At 45.4% G+C, this 20,635-nt stretch overlaps 1 protein-coding gene across 1 annotated transcript in view; it reads right to left on the bottom strand.

Annotated features, from left to right (window-relative positions):
- Positions 1 to 2,922: 2,922 nt before the first annotated feature.
- NTSR1 (neurotensin receptor 1) overlaps positions 2,923 to 20,635 on the bottom strand; it is a 57,113-nt gene continuing 39,400 nt past the window's right edge. Inside the window, exons 3-4 of the mRNA XM_086760465.1 lie at positions 10,122 to 10,212; positions 2,923 to 7,784 (exon numbers count right to left, since the gene is read on the bottom strand). Of these exons, the coding sequence (XP_086616591.1) occupies positions 7,535 to 7,784; positions 10,122 to 10,212 (341 nt within the window). The 3' untranslated portion in view covers positions 2,923 to 7,534. The remainder of the gene's footprint in view (positions 7,785 to 10,121; positions 10,213 to 20,635) is intronic.

Here is a 20,635-nt window from a genome sequence, read left to right as displayed (position 1 = left end):
AAGTGGCCGAGTGTTTGCTCTCCAGCTGAGCCCAGGGAGCTATTCCACAGCAAATGCGACTTCGGAGGAGCGAGCATCACGTTGTGCAACACACACCCCAGTTATTCTGAGTACCTATTACATTAACGCCAGCTTGGCCATGCAGCAGCTTGCCCTTCACGCATTTCCGGAAAAACATCAGTTTTACAAACTTCCCTTGTAGCTCTGGCCCTGGGACTCCTCTCTTGCATGTTTGTCTTCAACATGGAGACGAACCACAGACCTGCATGACCTAGTGTTGACAGCTGCTCAGCCCTGAGGCATTTATAAAGAAAAAATGGTATGTGAATATTTTCATTGGCGATTACACAGTTAAGGAGCAGTGATGAGATACAGAGCAATCAGACATCCTGATTAATTATGATGTGTTTTAGTGGTGCCTGAGGCTGAAAGCTGCGTTGCAGGAGTGTTGGACTTACCCTTTCTGCTGAGCAGGTCCCAAAGACAAGAGAAAAGAGAAGCAGAAGAAAGGAACAAAGAAATCCCAGGCTAAGTGGTTCAGCCCTTAATGCGACTGAAGCTAATGCAATGGCAAAATATTGTGTGTCTGTCCTTTCATCTTCACACTGCATTTCATCAAGATGAGGGAGGATGAAATGGTCCATCCAAGATACTAATGTTACTCAGAAGAGAGTTCTTTATTATTTCTGTACCTCTGAGATCTTCAAGCGGATCTTCCAGGCTATGTGGGCTAAGTTGACCTGTCCTAACCTTCCCATCACCATCCTTTCCCCTGGCATTTGGCTGAGTGCGCCCAGGGCTGGGCTGGCTCGCCACATGCGGTTTTCCCCCTGAGAGACAACCCCAGCCCTTCGGTTTGGCTGCCCCGCAGCACTCGGGGTCGTGTCTGTGCTCGTGTACTTCCGGAGTGGTTTTGCACTTGAGTGCCCAAAGTCACTTCACGTTCTGCTTCATACTTCACCTCCCTCAAGAGACCGGCAATAATAACCAGGATGCGCTGCTTTATTGCTTAAGTACCCTCATGAATGTACTCCAACCTGATCTACGGTTCAAACAAATTCAATAAAGTAGAGGAGGATTTAAAGACATTTTAAATAAATTAACTTCTGGATGGATGTTTATTAAGTTTTATGAAGCCATTTACTAAAATGTAACATTTGTTTCAAAAGGCGCCTGAAATTTTCCTCTTGTGAACTATGGAAATTACTTTTATAATTGAAATGAGAAATACAGGCGAATGGAAAGCATTCCTCATTGCCTGAGGCACAGTCCTTGTGCCTTTATAAAAGAAAAAATAAATTCATTGATTCTCCACAGCCTTTTGTTGCCTTTGCCTTGGTGGGGCGCGATGTGATGCCCGATTGCGTGACATGGGGTGGGAGGGTTGCCTGGGAGGAGTGAGGAGCTCTGGTTCCCGGGAGTTTTGCTTTTTCAGGGAGTCAGCCCTGAGCTAGAAAAGTCATGAGTGGAGGGCAACATTTTTCACTCTGGCTTAAACGTGGTCTATGTTTCTGCATAAGCAACGGAGGCTCTGCTGGGAGCATCCTGCCCTGCACAAAAATCTGCAGCCAGAAAACAAGGACATTGCCATGTGAGGTAGGTTTTCACTGCTGAAGACATGAACTGCAGCTCCTTAGGCAGCAGACTGAAAATACACCTTTTAACAGAGCGGGGCTGAATGCTAAATAAAAGGATCCATGAAATAAATTATTTGATTCTTTAATAATTGATGGTGTAGGGACAATAGAGGCTCCTGCTCTTCTCATCTGGAAGAAGCACCAAAATGCTTTTGGGGAGGCGGTGCGTTTCAGCTGGGTGAATTTTCCAGGCATGAATGATTCAAAATATTTAAATTTTGTTTTGTTGCTGCTTTCCAAGCAACCTTTCCCTCTACCAGAAATCAAAACAGTAGGGTTGAACGACTAAAAACTACGAAAATTGTGTGGATTTTCCTGGTGCTCAGCTGAGCTATTTCACAACAGAACATTAACAGGGAGCTGCAGGGAGAATGAAGGTGACTGACTTTTGCTCATTAAGGGTAAGGACACTTTAATATAGTGGACGATACCCAAGTATTCTGTTCCCACAAAATGACACCTGTGTTAGGGAAATGGATGCTGAGGAGGAAGTGGGTCATGCAAAAGAGGGGAAGGTACGAAGGGAAATCCCACTGTTAAGGCACAGTGAACCTGCTTGGCTCTTCAGCAACAAATTCTGCGGGGTGAGGGCTGTCTCCTTCGCTGTGTACCTACAGCTCCTCATGCGATAAAGCCCGGATCTGCTCAGTTTTCTGGGCAGAACTGCTGCAGAAATAATGGCCAAGATACCATATCTTTAGCCTTTGCCCTACAACAAGGGGAAAGCCAACAGGCAAGATAAGTAAGGCAGGAGTTCAGAAAACAGCCAGAATCCCATAATGCCACCTGGATCTCACCAGAGCAGCTGCCCTCTGTGCAGCACGGGTCTTTCTTGAAGCCTGGAAGAGCTCCACTCCCGTACTTCAGGCTTGTGCATGCCACACGCTCAAAGCCCAGGGGTTCAACCCAAGGGAGATGGATGCTCTCCCTAACGGCAGAGCGGGACTGGCAACCAGCACAGACCCACTGTGGTTTTGCCAGGTCTCAGGAGGGATTTCTCAGGGCAAACGTCACTGGTGGGAGTCTCCTTCAAACCTAGCTAGTCTTTTCCTCCATTTGTTTGCCCCCGTGCAGATGCAAGCAGCAGCTGGTGTTTGGATGCTGCATTTGTGCCCAATGGCCAGTGCATGCAAGCTTTGGGAGAGGAGAACTTGGGGGACCTTCTGCAGGGGAGAGGTGCAAAAGTCAGTTCAAGGTCAATGGGATTTCACCAGTTTAGACCACAACAGAGATAAGCAGACTGGATGATAAAGGCACAGCTGCCATTTCAAGCATAACCAGCCCAAACCTTAGATTTGGATATTTATTTCTTCAGCTCAATAAATGACAAAATAAAATAAAATACAGTACAAAGGCTATATCAGGAAGTAACCATTTCATTACAGTTTGATCAGTAAATACAGTATCAATAATAGCATGTTACACTGAAAGAGTGTTTCCCATTGCTACACAAAAGGATTTCACACCCTCGTCCTTCCCTTTGTCACAGAAAATATTACAAAGGAGACGCTGACACACTTTTCACATTCATTTTTTTTTTCCCATTGCGCAACAGGCCACAGAAAATAAAGCACATCAACATTTTGTATTTCAGGGAAAAAAAAAAAAAAAGGTGCACTTCAAAAATTGTTCACCATAAATACAGTATGTGCAGGACTAGCAGGTGGCATGGTTGGAGAAGGACTCTTGATCACAAAGCCAGGACACAGCATCATGAAATTGTGGATTAGCAATTTCTGGTTTTGTACCAAACAAATCCAGACCGAAAACAGAAGAACTTGTTGAGCTGTAATTTTAAGAACCAGACAAAGCTCTAGCAGATACGGCTTTGTTTAAACAGCTACCAAACGACACAACCAGGACAATACCAGAGTAACACTCAAGGCGTTGCACAGGAAAGCTCCATCGCTCTTGCACCGCGTGGACCTCTGCCCCTCCCTGAGGGCAGGTAGCAATGGCAGCCGCGCGGACGATGGGTTCAAACCTGCAACACGAGCTGTCGGCAGCGCCAGCACACCGTGGGGCTGCATGTCATCCATGTTGGATCCTACCAACGCTCTACCAAGTGCTGGATCCTACCACGTTGGATCCTACCAACACTCTACTGACCCTACCAAGGTTCTGCTCCCATCATGTTACAGCATGTGTCCTGCTAACCCTCCTCACCGGCTTCTCCGTTTGGTTTTCTCCTTTACAGGCGCAGTCGCTGAAGTGAGGTCTCATGCACTTTACAAAAAAGACAAGCTCAGCAGAGTGTTCAAACACCAATGTGTGCTGGGCCTTCGGTGAGAAAGTCCTGTCTGGGGGAAATTTCCGAATAGTGTAACGACTTTGAAAATCTAATTTCGCACGCTGCTAAATGGACGGCCCTGACAAGAACACTGTGAAAAGAAACAAAACCTCAAAATAATATTTGAAGAGATCACTTGATAGACGCTCTTCAGATGGGAATTTCTCAGAATCCATCTGGCAGCACTTCACATCTGTGGGTTCAACAGATTTTTTTTTTTTTTAGTTGAAACAAACAGTTCAAAACACACAGGAAATTTGCATAGATTAACAGCAAGCTGCCCCAACGCTCGCCTCTCTGCCCCAGCAGAGAGTTCAGACAGGAACACAAAGGATGGCAGTACGCGTCTTATCTCATGGCAAAAGCCTCTAATACTTGATTAGGTTTAAGGCTAAACCTTGTTGGGTTTGTAGCTCAACCATTCTTAAAAGGCATGGAAAGAACCATTTTTTTTTTCTGGTATATTTTGGGCAGTTTGTACCTTTTTCTTCTCTACAGTACCATGCTTTTCTTTACAAAACCATGGGCTCTTGCAGTGAGTGATCCTAACTTCTTTGAGCTTAAGGGAACCAAAACTCTAGATTGAATACAGCAAAACTAGGTGAGGAGGAGGGAGAGGATAAAATCAGCTACAAATTCCACTTCTCATCTCAGGTAGTCAGCTTTGGCCAGTGGAAGAGGTAGCTTTGAGCTGTGATCTCAGATTAAGGCCATAGGCTCAGGTCTGCTCTTGCAGGAACAGAGCTGTAGAAGCCAGCAAATCGCTTGGATAAATCCCTCCAAACAGTCAACTCTTCAGGACTTGAGTAGCCCAACAAACATTGCGGAGTTTATGATAAGCTCATTTTTACTCCAGCTTGTTCTCATTTTCACGTCAAACTGAAAAAAAAACCTGCCACTTTCTCTGAGCTGTGATCAAATACTCTGTAAGCTGCCAGTGTATCTCAGTAATGAAAATCTAAGCCGAGCATCTTCTGTGAAACAACAATCTTTGTACAGTGTTCTCTAAGATAATCAAGCACATTTTCAGCAGGTTGGTGTTGAAGAAGTATAGTAATAATCTTTAACATTTCAAAAGCAACTGAGACGCAGAGTGTTAAATCCTAATGAAAGTCAAAGCAACACACAGTTACAGCTTCTGTGGGAGGGTTCAGAAACCATCTCCCAGCTGTTGACTCTATTTAGAGGTGAAGTTAAAAAATTTGGATTCTCTCCAGAAACATTTAAACAGTGTCTCGCCTGGAAGGCCAATGTTAGTGTGTGACATTAAGACTCCTCTTCCTCTGCTCATCATACCTGGACTTTCCCACAAGGCAGCATGTACAGGTCCTCTACATCTTCTTCCAACCTGCCCAAGCCATTTCTAACACACACAGATACATTTGATGGTTCCTCACAGATTTTCTCCAAAGAGAGATCAGTCTCCTTCTTGCTTTGTGGGGGTTTTTTTTGTGCCATTACCTGTTTTTCTTGCCAAATAGGAGTCAGCTGCACATGAGCAACAAAAGTGCTTTGTCAAATATAATCTCTGCCCTCTGTTTGGTACAACCAGGGCAAGAAATTAAAAGAAGGCATGACAGGACAGAGCCTGTAGTTTGGCTGAATCAGAAGAAACTAAAGCCCCACTGATTTCTATTTTGAGCCCTTTCCTTTGGAGTGGTTCTGTACTAGGCATTAAAATATTTTCCCATCCGTGGTAGGTGTGGTTGGAGGTTATGGCTGAGTGTAGCCAGGTCTACCATGGTAGTCAGCTCTGTACAACTGCCAGCTTATAAATGCCTCAGAAGTAGATAGCCATCACTAACGCCTCACAGCAAATGCCCCACAGGTGTTTTCTTTATATCCTGAGCCCAACAGGACCTAAACCATGAATCCAGGGAGCTGGACTCAATCATCCTTCTGGATCCCTTCCAACTTGAGATATTCTATGATTCTCTGATACTAGAGACCAGAAGTCACCGGTACCCAGTGGATCAGTAGCTGGTCTCCATCATTGTGTGATGGTTCACTGGGACCAGATCCACATCTCCAGCACTGAGACTTCTGTTACGTACCAAGGGTGCTTGTTAGTTGAAGAGTGACATGGCACGGGCAAAGCCCAGAAAGCAGAATTGAGCCAAGTGACTCTTCTAATTTGTCATCACAAAGAGGTGAGCCCTGCTCTCCTAACAAAGTGTGGTGTGAAAGGGGGCAGGAGCTCACCGCCAGCAAAATCACAGAGAAGCTGCACAGGATGATTGGTTGGTTCCAGGTTCATGCAGGTCACCATCTGGTGATGTGACAGTGGGGAAAGCCCTTTAGCTTGTTCCAGAGACCTGTGATTTCTGGTGCTACAGGCTCTGGAGCAATTTGCTGCATCACATAGTGAGCTGTTAGAGGTGGAACCACATCGGAGAGAAGCGCACGCTACTTATCCTGGTCAGCTGAGAAATGTCAAAGAGAATTTTCAGGTCTTGTTTCTGTTCCTCTGGCTTGTTAAAAGAAAGTTGTTTTAGAGCTAAGACTCCTTGGTTTAAACATTCTTACGTTCTTCATTTATACTATCAGTGTGCCAACAGATCTGGTAGCAGAAAGAAATAAAAGAAAAGGTAGAACAAGAGGCACTGCTGCCTATGAGACATCAGCCTTGTGAAAACAATGAGGAAATAAGTAAAACTGGAATAAGAATGGGAAAAATCTGAAGGTCCCACAGAACTGGAGCAGGTCGCTCTTACCTCAGCAGCCTGGGACCCTTAGGAGCCTGGAGTTTTCTCACCTCTTACTGCAGGCCAGCTATTCTCCTTGGTTAAAAACAGGATTTGGCTGTATGGCAGCAGTAAGATTTTCCATTTCTGCTCATTTTCAGCACTCCAGCTCTGCACAGTTTCTGCATTCTTGACTTTGCCAGAGACTTTTTTATTTACTGGTATGGCAGTACCAATACCAGCGAGGGACAGGGCTCACTGTGCCAGGCACTATATATGCCCTAGAGTAAAAGACGAATGACCCCCAGTTCCCCAGGCCACACCCACCCCAATCTAGGTAAGGCATCATCTGTTGTTATTTAATTTCAAGGAGCCACAGCGGCTCTCTTGAGCACCTAGGTCATATTAGTCATAATTTAGATGTATTTCTAAAATAACCACCCGGCTCCCTGAGTTTTCATTCCTTGTTCATTGAACATCCCATAGATGAGCATGTGCATTCTCCAAAAACATCCCTTTCTGTTCAAAACTGCTTTCTCCTCATCAGACACACTGCTCGGTGCCACCAAGAGACATGATCTCAAACCCTTGGACGTGAACATGGCATCTCTGCACTGAGAAACGGATGAAATGCGTTGCGGTTTTGCCTAAGTTTAACATATTTTGGCTTCCCAGTTAACACCACACTTGGATTTATGCCAGACTGAAGTTACAAAACGTGTAGACATTACTCACAAGAGGCAAGGCCGATGCTTTAAAATAACCTCACAGTTACTGGCAGCACAAAGCCTATTTTTCCAACAGAAAGGACTTTGCTAAACACACTTGTGTTACGTGAATTTGGAGACCATGCATGAAAGTCACAGAGGCCTCTCTCAAGTTTTGACTCCATGATGAAATGCATTTCCCTTCCTCCTTTGGCTTCAGTATGTGGTTTCTCTTGTGACCTGGCTGGAAAATGTGTGGTTGCTGGAGATGCTGTTGGATTTTCTGGTGAAGGCCATTCGTTTCTTCTTCTTCCTCCATGGCAGGCACAGGAGTGTGAGTGTGGAGAGGAAGATCTGTCGGAAGTTTGCAGACACCAGGTTGTAGAGGATGGGGTTGATCGCCGAACTGACGTAGAAGAGGACGTTTGTCAGCATGTAGAAGTAGTGGTAGAAGTTGAAAAGGAAACTGCAAGAACAGATGAAAGATAAAAATCTAAATGGAGTGTGGAGAACTGAAATAATTCAAAGTCACAAGGGTGAGAAAAACATGAAGCTCTTTTTTCAGCTAACCTTTCTCGGTTGGGGACAAGAGCTTACCAGAGGGAGTCAGTGCATAAGCCACCAGGAAAACATCTATGTTTCCAACTGGGACTGGCCAAACACAGGCCAAACGCCTCTACAAAGGTCTCACCCCAGTCACTAGCAGTTAGAAACTCACATAAGCCCTGGGTGTGGGTGTGAGATTTACCTCGTGTGTTCATTTTGTCTTTGAAAATAGACACGCTTGAAACTGAGAAGCCAGATGGAAATCTGTTTCTGCGTCATGCATATACATTAGCCTGACTTTTCTGGCTGCAGTTCTGGTCTACAGAGCCTGCAGAAGAGCCAAGATCCAGTAACAGATGCAGCTCTCTCCTCCCCCTGGCAGCGAGGGCTGCATCAGCTCACTCAGTGGGTCTCTGGGTTGGGATTTATCCGTAATCTGGGATAGCATTCTCTATTCTGATGGTGAATTGATGATAGCAAGCTTTTGAAACATATCCTGACCATCACAATATAATAATTTCAAATAGAGCTGGTTGAAAAACTTGGTTATTTTCTTTGTTTTGGAAATATCCTTTCTTGGGACAACTGAGATCAACAGCTCTGAGCTGGTGAAGTGTTTATACACAACGTGGGTCTCATTTTCAGGAAGATGTTCCCCAGGATCGTTTATCTCAGTGGAAATTGCAGACCTTTTTGTTAGTCTGAGCACTGTCTAACAAAAGATAAATAGACGTGTGCTGGAGTACATCACCAGCCCCTCCACACCCCCTCAGCACTGCCAAGTACTGCACGGCCCATCTTGCAAGCAGAGTTTCTCTATATAGTTGTGAAGAATTAATATAGCAAAAATTTCTCTTCTTCAGGGGCAGGCACATCAAGCTACTGCAAGCTCCTGATTAGCTACAATACTGATAGTTCACCATTCATAATAAGCCTGTAAATTCAATGTTTTCCTAAAATCGCTCATGGCTTTTAAAAGAAGAAAAAAATAAAATGTGAATGCAACCACAATGCATAAATTCACACTAACTGCAGACAGACTTCTGTACTGCTCTTGCTCAAAGCAAATGCAGTCATTACATAATTGATTGCTGCTTTAAGTGCTTTTCATATAGGAAAACAAACAAGAAACAACAGTTTGTCCCAGTGTGTGCCTAGAGCTCTCTTTTCATGATAGAAGAGAGGCTTTGGTTTTTACTGGGGATGGATGGAGAGTCCCATTCAGTAGACTGCTATACCGTAAATCAGTATTTTTTTGTGCTTGGAGTTGATGAAATTTTAATGTCTCATAGTCGCTCCACTTTTTGGTATTGTAGATTTTATTTTTTTTTCTTTTCCTGTACATTGCAGGAAACAAATCCGGTCCCGGAGAGAAGAGGGAGGAAAGACACATTTTCACTGAGCGCGTCTCATGGCGTCTCTCTCTCAGGCTACCTGGGTGTAATATCTTCAAACAGCATGAGTGCTTAGCTGCACGTTTAAAACCAATAATAGCTTCTGTGGCTGTTTTGCCAAGGAACCCAGCCTGGTGCAGCAGAGCACGGAGCTGTTTGCGTGCCCTTGGCCATCTGTGAACAGCGCACGTGCATTCAGCATCAATGTGCAATTATCCCTGCGTTCTCTGAGAATCTGGACATTTTCTGATCAGTGGAAACTGCTAGCATTTAATTTTGATCCACTCTCTGCAAAACCCAGTAAATAACCTGCCCCAGACTCAGTAAGCAGCGCAGTTATTTCCCCTCCTGTATCATCTCTCCTGTCACTAAGGAAATGTGGCATCGCGGAGCTAAATTGTGTGTTGACAGGAGCTGCTCCGTCTCAGGGCAGATCGATATCTGCACCAGGGAGACAGCAATCCACTTGGGATGTATAAAACCCTCCTGTCCAAATGTCATTTCATCAAAGGCCGTCAGAGGTGACTATCCATCGCTGCCGCTCACGGGGGCGAGCCTGTGGTTGCAGCCGCAGAAAAGGGAAGGGCATGTGGACGCATTTCGGTTCAAGCTAATGCTTCCTTCACCTGATTTAGATTTAGATGATAAAACTGGAATTCATGATTCAACTGACAAACAGGGTAAGAAATGCAAAATTAAAAAATGAAACGGTAAATAGGAGGTGGAGGCTCACCCCTCGTGTGGAGAATGCCTCTGCCCCCAGATCCCCACCTCCACCCCGAAATCCGCTGGTGCCCCAGCTCCAGCCTGACCCCCCGCCCCGTCCTGGCGCGGGGGGAGCTCGTCCCCGAGCTGTGACTCACTCTGTCCAGTGACTGGAGGGGACGTAGCAAAACATGAGACGCCGTATGTGATAAGGGAGCCAACAGACCACAAAGGCAATCACCACAGCACCTGCAAGGGACGAAAAAAGCCATTACTTTCTGCGAGTAATTCATCGTCGGGGTGAAAAAGGGACCTGTCTGTGTGGTGTTTATTGCCGTAAACTGTTTTCCTACAGCCCCACTTCATTCTTCTGTTGCCACTGTGCGAAGAATTAATAACCCCGAGAGACAACCAGCCTGCAGAGGTCTGTAAAAACAAGCATAACAGAAATAACAGAAAGTAGCAATGAACATGGAGCATAATGGAAAATAGCGATGACGCTATGAACAAAAGAGGGGACGATACAGATAAAGGACTGCCGATGCCTAGTTCAGCCACCGGCTGAAACGAAACCGTATTTGCATCTGTTCTTGTGTTTCGTGCCCTTGGGGCACCAGGTATTTTGTCCAAAGTGCTCTCTGACACAGCCAGCATATGTTTTTCATCCAAGTAGATGGGGAGCCAGGGACACGATAATCCCATTAGTTTGTTACGTGGAGCCACTGGTCTTGGTCCCCACGGTGCTGGGATCATTAAACAGCCTCGGGAGCTGCTTGCTGGTGGCTGGGCTCGTCCTTTTGCTCTACCTTTGTGCAATACTTGAGACAGTGATTACAAGATCTTCAAGTCTGGACATTGCCGTAATAAAAAATATTCATTAAAGGGTAAGAAGAGAAAGAGGATATGTTTTTTTTTTTCCTTTCCAGGTTCCCACTGAGAGACATCAAACATCGGAAAATAAAATGCAGCAACTCTGAAGGATAAAAGTGCTGTTGGTAGAGTGTGTTTGTCAGTCTGGATTAAAAAGGAGATGTATCAGGCAATCAAGGGAAAGATTTGTTTCCTTTTGTAATATGCATTTCAACCTCTGTATGGAATGACAAGTTTCTGGCAGAATCCTAGCAGGAAATAAAGAATTCTCAGTTAAAACATAACATAATAAAAACCAAGAAGAAAATCAAGGCTAAATAAAATAATCATGTTAATTTTTTATCCCAAATTTGCTCTACAGAGAATAAGGGCCGCATCACTCTTGTCCTTTACGTGACCTGTACAGGGCTAGGAAGCAGCCCAGCTCTCTTACAAAGCTACGCACCGCCAGTGCAACATGGATTTGGCACGTGGAGGCAAAGGCTGCTTCTCCTTCTGCCTTGGGATTGAAAATATTTCTGTGGATATGTCCCAAAGCCAGCCTCTGTCGTCCCACAGGGACTGTGCCGTAGCTCATAGAGGAGATACGCAGGAGACGTGTTTCTCTCGGAAAACGTGGTCCAGGAGGAGCAAGTCTGGCTGCACCTGGTGTCCAGCTCCGTACCCACAGCCTTACTTGAACTCCATGTACTACTTCTCTTATTAAACACATAACTAACAATGCAGATGGTTATATTCTTTCAGCATCAGCCTGCCTGACGTATGAGAGCATCTTCCAGGAATGCCGCAAAAGCCATTTATTCAATAAAGTTTTAGGCAGCTGAAGGGACGTGTTTTGGAAAGAAGGCTGGAGGGTTTGCTTTTATTCTTTTGTCCGATTACTTCAATCTGAATATATTTGGCTGTTATATGGTCATCGTGATTGCAGATGTAAGTCATCACTACACAGCCTTCAGCTCTTCAGACGGCATCAAGTGGATGAATTTGACCTGCGTCTGATCCTGCCCTGAGGAGCTTTGCTGGGGCTTTGATGGGGACAGTCCAGAAATGACACGTGGCACAGGACAAGCTCGGAGCATGGAGCAGGCCACCCCGACTCCCTGGGAGATCCCTCCCCGGGGCCACAGGAGAAGCCATAAGCTCCAGCCTCTCCCCCTCCATCCATCACCCTTGGGCCAACGGGAACGAGCCAACATCACAGCTCCGGTCCATCTGCTTTCCCAACGCCTGTACAGGATTAGCTGGATTTTGAGGCTGTGAAAGCAGCTTCCCAAATGGTTCTCAACACAGGTTTGTTTGTGCATATCATAATTTTTGCAGAAACGTCCGTCCACTGGCACTTCCCAGCTGCTCACCCCTGCGTGCGGCTCTTTAGGAACAGCAGGATCTGTCTTCCTTCTACAGCTGATTTTAAGTCTCACACATCTGCCTGTTAAATTTACCAACAGGTTAAATGAAAGTGGTTTTCTCCTGGTAAAGCATCTCTGCTTCTGGTGCTCAGAAAACGCTGTGCCAAATAACATGGAGGCAGGGATCCATAGCAGCGAAAACACGTGCTGAGAGAAATACCTGCTGAACCTCAGCAAACAAGCAGTCAGTTAAGTAATCGGTGGTAATTCTGTAATATCAGACGCAATCACTCTGCAATTAAAACTCTATTAAACGCATAGCTAAGTGCATTGGAGACACTTAAGGTTTGGAAATCCCAGCTGGGTACCACGCCGTGCCACCAGCCTCTGCCACGCAGATTAGGAGAGCCTGACCTGTATTTTTCATCCCTAATCCATACGTTTCAATTTTATCATACAAAGGATCAAGCAGATTTCGCATGGCAATCCTGCCCTGCTGGGTCCCCTCCCCAGGGATGAATCTGAAAAGCGAGAACGTGTTAATTTTCATCTAACATAGCATGAAAATGCCCTTTTCTGCCTGATAGCTGGTGCCTTTTGCTGCTGTCCTGTGCCTCCTCGCCCACATGCTTATCAAAACAGCTGAGTTGTAAAACAGATGATGGGCAAAGTGGCTGCCAAAATGATTTTTTATTATTGTTACTGGCTCCTACAACCTGCTTTCCATCATCCTGAGGCTTCACAGAGGGGTTTCTTTGGTGCAGTAAGAGGGAGCAGGTCAGTCTGGTAGAGCGGAGCACTGCCTGGGGAAGGACTCGACCCAAGGTGTGGTGGGGGTGACTGGAATGGTGTTTGTGAGACTGGAGATGTCCCATCTCTATTTTTTTCACTAAAAATAAGCCAGACTCATCCCTCGCTTCTAATTAATTCAGTGCAGGTTTTAATAGGAGCAGGGCTGCTCCATGAACTTTTGGTGTTTCCCGTATTTGAGCAAATGAGGTGCCAAACCTGCGAGCCCAGGGCTGGGGAGCAGAGAGGAGACCCGAGCGAGCTGGGGATGCTGGGGAGCGACCCTTCTACTGAGCTGCATCTTTGTTTCCCTTCTAAATCAAATTCCCAATTTAAAAGTGCAGTAAAACCCAAACCATTGCATCCTGTGCCTTTCTGTTTTCTCTTATACTGGCTCTATTCTCTGTTTGAACCGCATCCCAAGGAGGAAGGGGAGAGAGGAAGGAGCGGCAGCGGCGAGACGAGCGCTTGTTTGTTTATCGCACAGGAAGTCCTGCAGAGGGAAACATAAATTTTGAGTGACAACTTTTTCATTGCGCAAAAGAAGATATAAACTGTGCCAGTCTTGATTTTCAGACTAAACTAGATGTGGAAGCAATGCTGGAAGTTAAATCATATTAGATCGCACTGTGTCTTTTATTTTACCTTGTGTGTATCCTGTGGCGGAGGCTGGGAGACAGCCCTTCTCCGGGGCCAACGTCTCGAAAAACTCACATTGGGTTAGCGCGAGCACGGAGTGATACATCATGTGTAAAAAGTCCCTGGTGTGTGCTTGGTGGCCAGCTCAGCTGAGCGTGGGAGCCACGCTTGGGAGAGATTTTTAGTCGTCGTCCCTCTTCTGAGGCCATCTGAGGCTCGGCGTGACTCAGAGCACTGGGATGGTGATAGGTAATACGTTGCTGCTGCCAACTCACGCGGGACCCCAGGGATCTGCTGCAGTGCCAAGCACTTGGATGGTGTTTTCCTCCTTCCTTTAGCTCTTCCATCCCCTCTGGGGTCGTCCTGAGTCAGAGCCCTGCGGCTCTGTGGTGGCTGTTGGCGAGGGCATCCCTCCATCCTCTCCTCCTTTCTCTCCAAGAGAGGGAGAAAAGAGATGCTGCTCCCTCTTTTAACCATCTCTGCTGTTGCTAAGGCCTCCAGAGAAGCTCAGATCATCCTTCCTTGATAGTTTTATTCACATTATTTTGGCCAATTTATTTCTTTTCCTCTACATCTCAAGGGGAGCTGAAATGCATGCAGCTGGGGAACTGCATGTTGTAACTCTTGAGCAAAGGCAGAAGGTGTTTGGGTATGTGCTGACCCATCTGAACAACATCTCTCAGCCTTTTCCACGTTTCAGCTCATCAGAGGCCATTTGTCTCCAACACTGCCCAAGGAACGCACTCTCCAGCTGCACAGAATAACGAATATGACAGTGTTATGGGGCTCATGTCAGGGATTTGCATTAATGCTGATTTCTGGAGAAACAGTCCTTGCGTATTCAAAGCTCCTGGGTTTTATATGCTTACTTAGTCGATGCCATTACACGAGAATCGCTCACAAAGGGGAGCAAGTGTCACCGCGCCGTTTGAAATGAGAGATGGTAAAAGCTGGGCCAAGAGTAGATGTAGCTGGCACTGCCTCGTTAAGCCTCGAGGCGCTGTTTATATTAATGCAATGCATTACCTGACAGGTCGTCAGCAATATTTATACCAGTGGGCCCCAAACGAGGGATTACGGCAACTGCAAGGGTGGGTACGAGCCTAGTAAAATTAAAACTGCTTATGCTGGTATTTGGGTCACAAGGCTGCAGAAGAAAGGATTTCCATAAAAGTCAATAACAACCAGCGGAGACTGGGGACCACCAGTGTGCACCAGTAGTACTCAGGAGAGCAAAGAAGGAGAAACTGGGAATAGCAATGGGCCTAAGGAACCCTCAGCTCCTCCAGGCACCATGAAAACACACAGCATTCGCTGGATACAATCCCCCTGTGCTCTTGCATATGTTACTGAGCACTGTAAACATGAGATTTGACTCCTTAATTTCCATTCCCAGCAGCCAGAGATCTGCTTTTCATCTTTCTGTATAATTTTCCTTCTTTTTTCTTCCTTCTGGGGGAGGATTGTCTCTTTTTGTGTCTCTGTTTTTTGGGTTGTGGAGTAGAAGATGCTATCTTGCTTGAAAGGAGCCATGCTTCCCTAAATACGTATTTGTTAATGGTGGCGAGACAGCAGAGCGAATAGAAAAAACTTCTGGCGTGCTAAATCAATGCATTTTACTCAGACTATGTTTTCCAGTCCTGATTTTCAATGGCTTCAGCTGACAGATTTGAAAATGGATGTGAATTCCTGCCCCTGCTCTCTCTGGTGATTTAATCGTCCACTGGCACTGGTTTCATCCGTAAGGAGCAAGGCAGAAAATGAAGGTTAAAGCTAGTCTGAGAGCAGGCGTCAGCAAGCAGCACGTCACTGCTGACCTAGTGCAAACTGGGGCCCCTTCCCCAGTTTCCTTCTAAGGTAACTATTTTCTTTTTTAAATTAAAGAAGTTGTTGCTTGATTCCATTTATACTTCATTTGTGCCCATTCCCTCTGGAGATGTCCAAGTGTTTGGAGGTGAAAGGAAGAAATAATATTTCCTTTGAAGGATAGATAAGGGCTCCTGTCTTCTCCTCTCCAGGTTGAAAGCTCTTCCTATTTGGCAAGATCAGGTGTAACCCAAACTGGCACCCTCTGCAGCCCCTTTCTTCTTTCCCCTCCAGTTTTGAGTTTCACGGGTACTTTGTTCCTCCCCAAAAGGTTTCTGCTCTCTCTGGGGACCTTGCATGCTTCTGCAGTGACTACGGCCCTGGCCAGACTTGATGTTTTAAACTGCATCAGGTAGCTTTCCAAACACTCATAAGGACAGGGTTTAACACCCGGAAAATCTGCTTGTTGGGCTCGACCAGCCCTGGGGTTGTCTTCAGAGATGCAGCCATGAGAGCTTGAATCCCGGTGGAGATGCCTCACCAGCCCGAGTAGCAGTGCCAGCAAAGGGACACATCTTGGGAGAGGAGAAAAAAAAGAGTCTCCCTGTCCCAAGAGGTGCAGCCGCGGTCCCGTTCTGCTCCTCAGAGGGTGTTTATTGTGGCTGCGAAGTATTTGCTGTTTGTCACTCCTGTTTGTGGGATGATTAAACTAAATCTCATAGCAATATTCTCCTCCTGGAACGGAGAGCTCAGACTTGGAACGTCGGTGAGGAGAAATGAATGAGCTCTTCAAGACATTGTTCAGAAGGGGGATTATTAATATACAAATTAATGAAATGGAGACCACATGGATACTTCATTAATCCTTGGCCTTTGTCTAGTATTACTTGAAGAAATGCACAGACCTCAAAATAATAATTAAAAAACTCTTAGACGTTCGGTAGAAAAATAGGGTTTGTCTTCATCTCCTAAAAAGCATCTTACTGAGGCATCACCTAGCCAGCTGTGGGAGACTGAAGGATATTCTTTTAATTGGCTAAACCTCTCTAAGTGCTTTATAATTACTTTCACTGAGCAGCTTCTGTAATGGAGCAAATGCGACCTGGAACTGATTGCATTTTAATAGGCTTAGCCAACATCCGTCCAGGGACGTGCAAAGCCTCCCCGTGATGTCCATCAATTTGTCTCCGCACTGTTATCAGGGCTCAACAACTCCCTCCTTCCACCCACAGCACAAACCGATCCGACAGCCGGTCCGGGAAGTGTTGAGGGCTGCTCGAAGGAGAATGTGCTGCGAGCCAGCGTACTGATAGGGACAATCAGTCCATGTCACAAAACTGGCCCCTTTCGAAAAGACATTTTGGCCAAACAGCGCTTTCAGCCTGAGCCAAGCTCAAACACGCTCTGGTTTTTGAGCAGCTGGGCAGCGTACGTGAGGCTTTACCTGCGGAAGGCTGCGTATTCTGAAGACTGTACGTGTGCATGTGTGTGTTTAAGATTTCTTTAGGATGTTACCAAACGATTGGCATATCAGGCTACGCAATCAGAGAATATCCACCCTTCGGTGAAGTGCCACAGAAGGTCCAAAAGACTCAATAGCGCTACAATATAGCCAGGGAAGGATAACAATGAGGGTGGTTTATAATTGGAGAAACAGAAGGAATATGGGATGGATGAGGAAGGGTATGAAATTTCTTGGCAGGAGGTATTTTTAGCAGCAGCACTGGTTGCCCAGTTGTCCTCACAAAAGATCTGGGAAGCTGCCAGCACCTTGAGCTCTCCGAATCTGGATCCTCAGACCAGGTGAAGGCTGACGGCAGAGAGGGAATTACAATCAGAAATCACACGCCTAATGAACTAATGAGCTGGCTCCCAGGCAGCAGGGCTGACACAGTCCTTGATCCTGATCGACTTCATTATTTTGTACATGACCAACCTCAGACTGAGCCAAGAAAATACATAAATGCTAGCAAAGAGGAGAAAAATGATGTTGTGGATGTTTTGAATGAAGCTGTTAGCCTGACCGCTTTTAGCTCCTATTTCAGTGTAAATAAACACCTAATGTCAGTAGATCTGGAGGAAGGAAGGAAGCTGTTTGCTGCCCTGATCTCATCCAACAGCTCTGCACACCATGAACTGCAAAAATGTCTTTTCTGAGCAGTAGTTTTACAAGTTTCTGAAACATTTCACACTCAAAACAAAACCGAGCTCTCCACACTTCAGGCCAAAGTTAACTTCTGGAAATGGAAAATACTTTGACCCTCATGAAGCTCTGGTTTTGTGCCAACAGTTTTATTAGCGTGGACAAGTGTCATTTTTCTTTTCCCATCTTTTTCCACAAACTAGCCTATACTGCGTACATGGTTTTGGTTTCCACAGATCCCAGGATAAATCATGTACATCCTTGTTTCTTTTTTTTGCTACATTTCAGGCAGCTCAGAAGCCTGGTTTATTAAAAAAAAACATTGTGAGGAACAGGTGACAAAAGGAAATGTGAATCAAGCATCTCCATTAATCAAGTGCATCTGAAAAATGAAATGAAGCAGGATTTTGCTCACACTTGCCAGATAAAAAAAAGCCTTTCTGCATGATGTGGTGAATCACAGACAAGACTGATGGTGGGTTTCTTATTTGCTGGATCTCCCTCAGTCCAGAAAAGCAGCAAGCGGCCGCTCCCTCATTGCCTTCCGAGCAGGGAGGAGAGCTCAGTCCTGCTGCTGGGGTGGCACCGCGGAGATGCACGTGATATCCGTGCATCGCTGCCCACGGGCCCCACGGTGCCGCCTCTGACCCACTTTTACACCATTGTAGGCTCCAGACTGAAGCCCTCGCTTTTGCTAAACTTTCTCAGCTTTTGCAATACATAACAAAAGCAAAAATGAGCCTGGAGAAGAAAAAAAAGAAAATTAAGCTCATTGTTCGGAGAAAGAAGGGCTGCTTTTCAGTGTCTCAGAGGAAACGTGGACTTGGTGAGGGATGGTCTTCCACCACCACCGAGCACTGCCCAGGGAATGGCAGGGGTAAATCTAAGCGTCTCTGTTATTATTCATGAAGAGCTCTTTCCTCTTGACATTAAAAGAGTATACAATGCTAAAATGAGAGAGACGTGTGAGATGTTGTAGTGCAAGTGAGAAAAGGCAGCTTCTCACTTAATAACAGCAGGCAGAGGCGTTAAGGAACAGAAAAAGATATTGGGGGACCCAGTGACTTGCATTGTCCTGTCCTTGCAAAGCTCACTTCTTATCTCTGGGTGGATGATGGTTCACCAAGGTGCAGGGAGAGTCAATAACTGCAGCCCAACAAGGTAATTACAGGCAGCTTAATATCTTTTGGGTTTTTCTGTCCTCTTTCTCTGTAGGTATTTCCCAGCACGGTGTTCAAAGCCGGGGTGCACATAGTGGCTTGCCTATGGCACGGGCAAAGGGCGCTGCATGGGATGCATCCCTCATGAAAAACAGCTGGAAAAATCTCGTGGAGGTTCTTGGTGCCTTCTCTAGGGATTTCTTTCCTTCGCTTCTTTCCACAGTTCTCCTACCAAGAGCTTTGCCATGAAAAGTACTGGTCAGAAAGCTTCCTGCTAACCAATTCACACCATCTAATTTGCAAGAGGAATCCCACATCTTGTAAGCAGTACTGGCATACTTTATTAGATTTTTTGGGGATACTATTTTTGAAGAGCTTTTGCTTTATCATCTGTCAGTTTAAGCTACCAGATTCTTTGGTCTTTTCCTCAGCTTATTTAAGCCAGCCAGTATTTTGCAGTACAGCTCAATTCCTGAGTGCAGGATCTTTTATTTAACCTTTGTCTGAACGAAAGCTCTGAGAAAAAGAAAAAGGAATAAAGCCATATATGCAAGGCTTAAGCTGCTGTTGACCAAATAGTTGAAATGCTGGGCTCATTTTGCTTTTTCAGAGGGTGTCTATGTGTGAGAAGGTCTGTTCTTTACCTCTACATATCAGCGAGCAAAGGCAAAAGAAAAGGACTATTTGTGACCACCCTGAATGTGGTTGTTTGGAAGAATAAAAAAAAAATAAATAATCTCTTTCAGTCTTCATCCATGGAGATCAAAGTTCTGTAATTATCCATGAAGTTATGAACACCCATCTGAGCAGCTCATAAACGGCCACTTGTGCTCGCAGCTACCAATGTCGTTTGAGACATTTCATGTGCAAACGTGAACCCTTTATTGCGTGTGAAATATGGATGAAGGTATTTTGGGGGAATTTGACTGAAATATATTTAGATAGCCAGCCCTCAAAGGGCTGCGAAATTTAGTTAAAATCATATAAGACATATTTTTTAAAAAAATTCTGCTGCACACTGATTTGTCTTGGGGCAAAAAAAAAATAATCTTTTTTTTTAAAAAATATATTGTGGTTAGCTGGGTCAGAATCTGGAAAACATTGGGTGCAATGTCTGGTGGGAGAAGGTGAAGTGCAGCTCACAGAAGGGTGTGCGCATGTCCGCTGGGAACTCTGCAGAGTTTATAGGGAAACATTGGGCCCCCGGGAAAGGCAATAAATCGGAGTCACCCCACCCCAGAGCTGAACGCTTGTCGTGGGGAGACGTTATGTGCAGGACAGGAACAGGGGAATTCTCTCACTGTAGACAACACAGCAATTGCCCCTGCCGCTGTCTTGCTTCAGATTTTCAAGTGTGGAGTTATTTCTGGGATATTATAAAACATCAGGCGTATGGGATTACATGACGGATGTTTTGCTATCAAACTAGTGTTGCTGTTACCAGAGTTTTGAAGAGGAGAAACATTAAGAAGAGTTTGAATTGATCAAAAGGTTTTGTTTTGGTTTGGTTTTTTTAATCTCAGTGATTTGGTCTTTTTTTTTTTTTCCTAACAGAGAGAGGAAAATCGAAATCTAAATTAAAGCTGTGATTGATTGCGAGAAAATCGTTTCTCCTGTGTGTGTTTCTTCAGGGGAAAACTGATTTTCCACACACCTCTAATGAAGCAGAGAGCACCAGCTCCTGCTTTTACCCCAGCAGCAGGGAAAGGAAACCCACCAACACCGGGTTCCCAAAGTCTCTGCTTAACAGCTGAGAGGAATTTGCATGTCTGATTTACCATGGGCAACGCTAGCGGGGCTGTGTACCCTCTGCTATGTGTCCACTCCAGCTGATTTGCTCAAACCCAATCCCACAAAACAAGTTTGGTTTTAAAACTATACCAGTTCCCTGGTCACAATCAGAGCCTAAAACCAGC

The sequence above is a fragment of the Chlamydotis macqueenii genome, chromosome 16 (genome assembly GCF_036417535.1).
Source record: "Chlamydotis macqueenii isolate bChlMac1 chromosome 16, bChlMac1.mat, whole genome shotgun sequence".
In the NCBI taxonomy this organism is placed as follows: domain Eukaryota; kingdom Metazoa; phylum Chordata; class Aves; order Otidiformes; family Otididae; genus Chlamydotis; species Chlamydotis macqueenii.
This window is presented reverse-complemented; position numbering and strand designations above follow the sequence as displayed.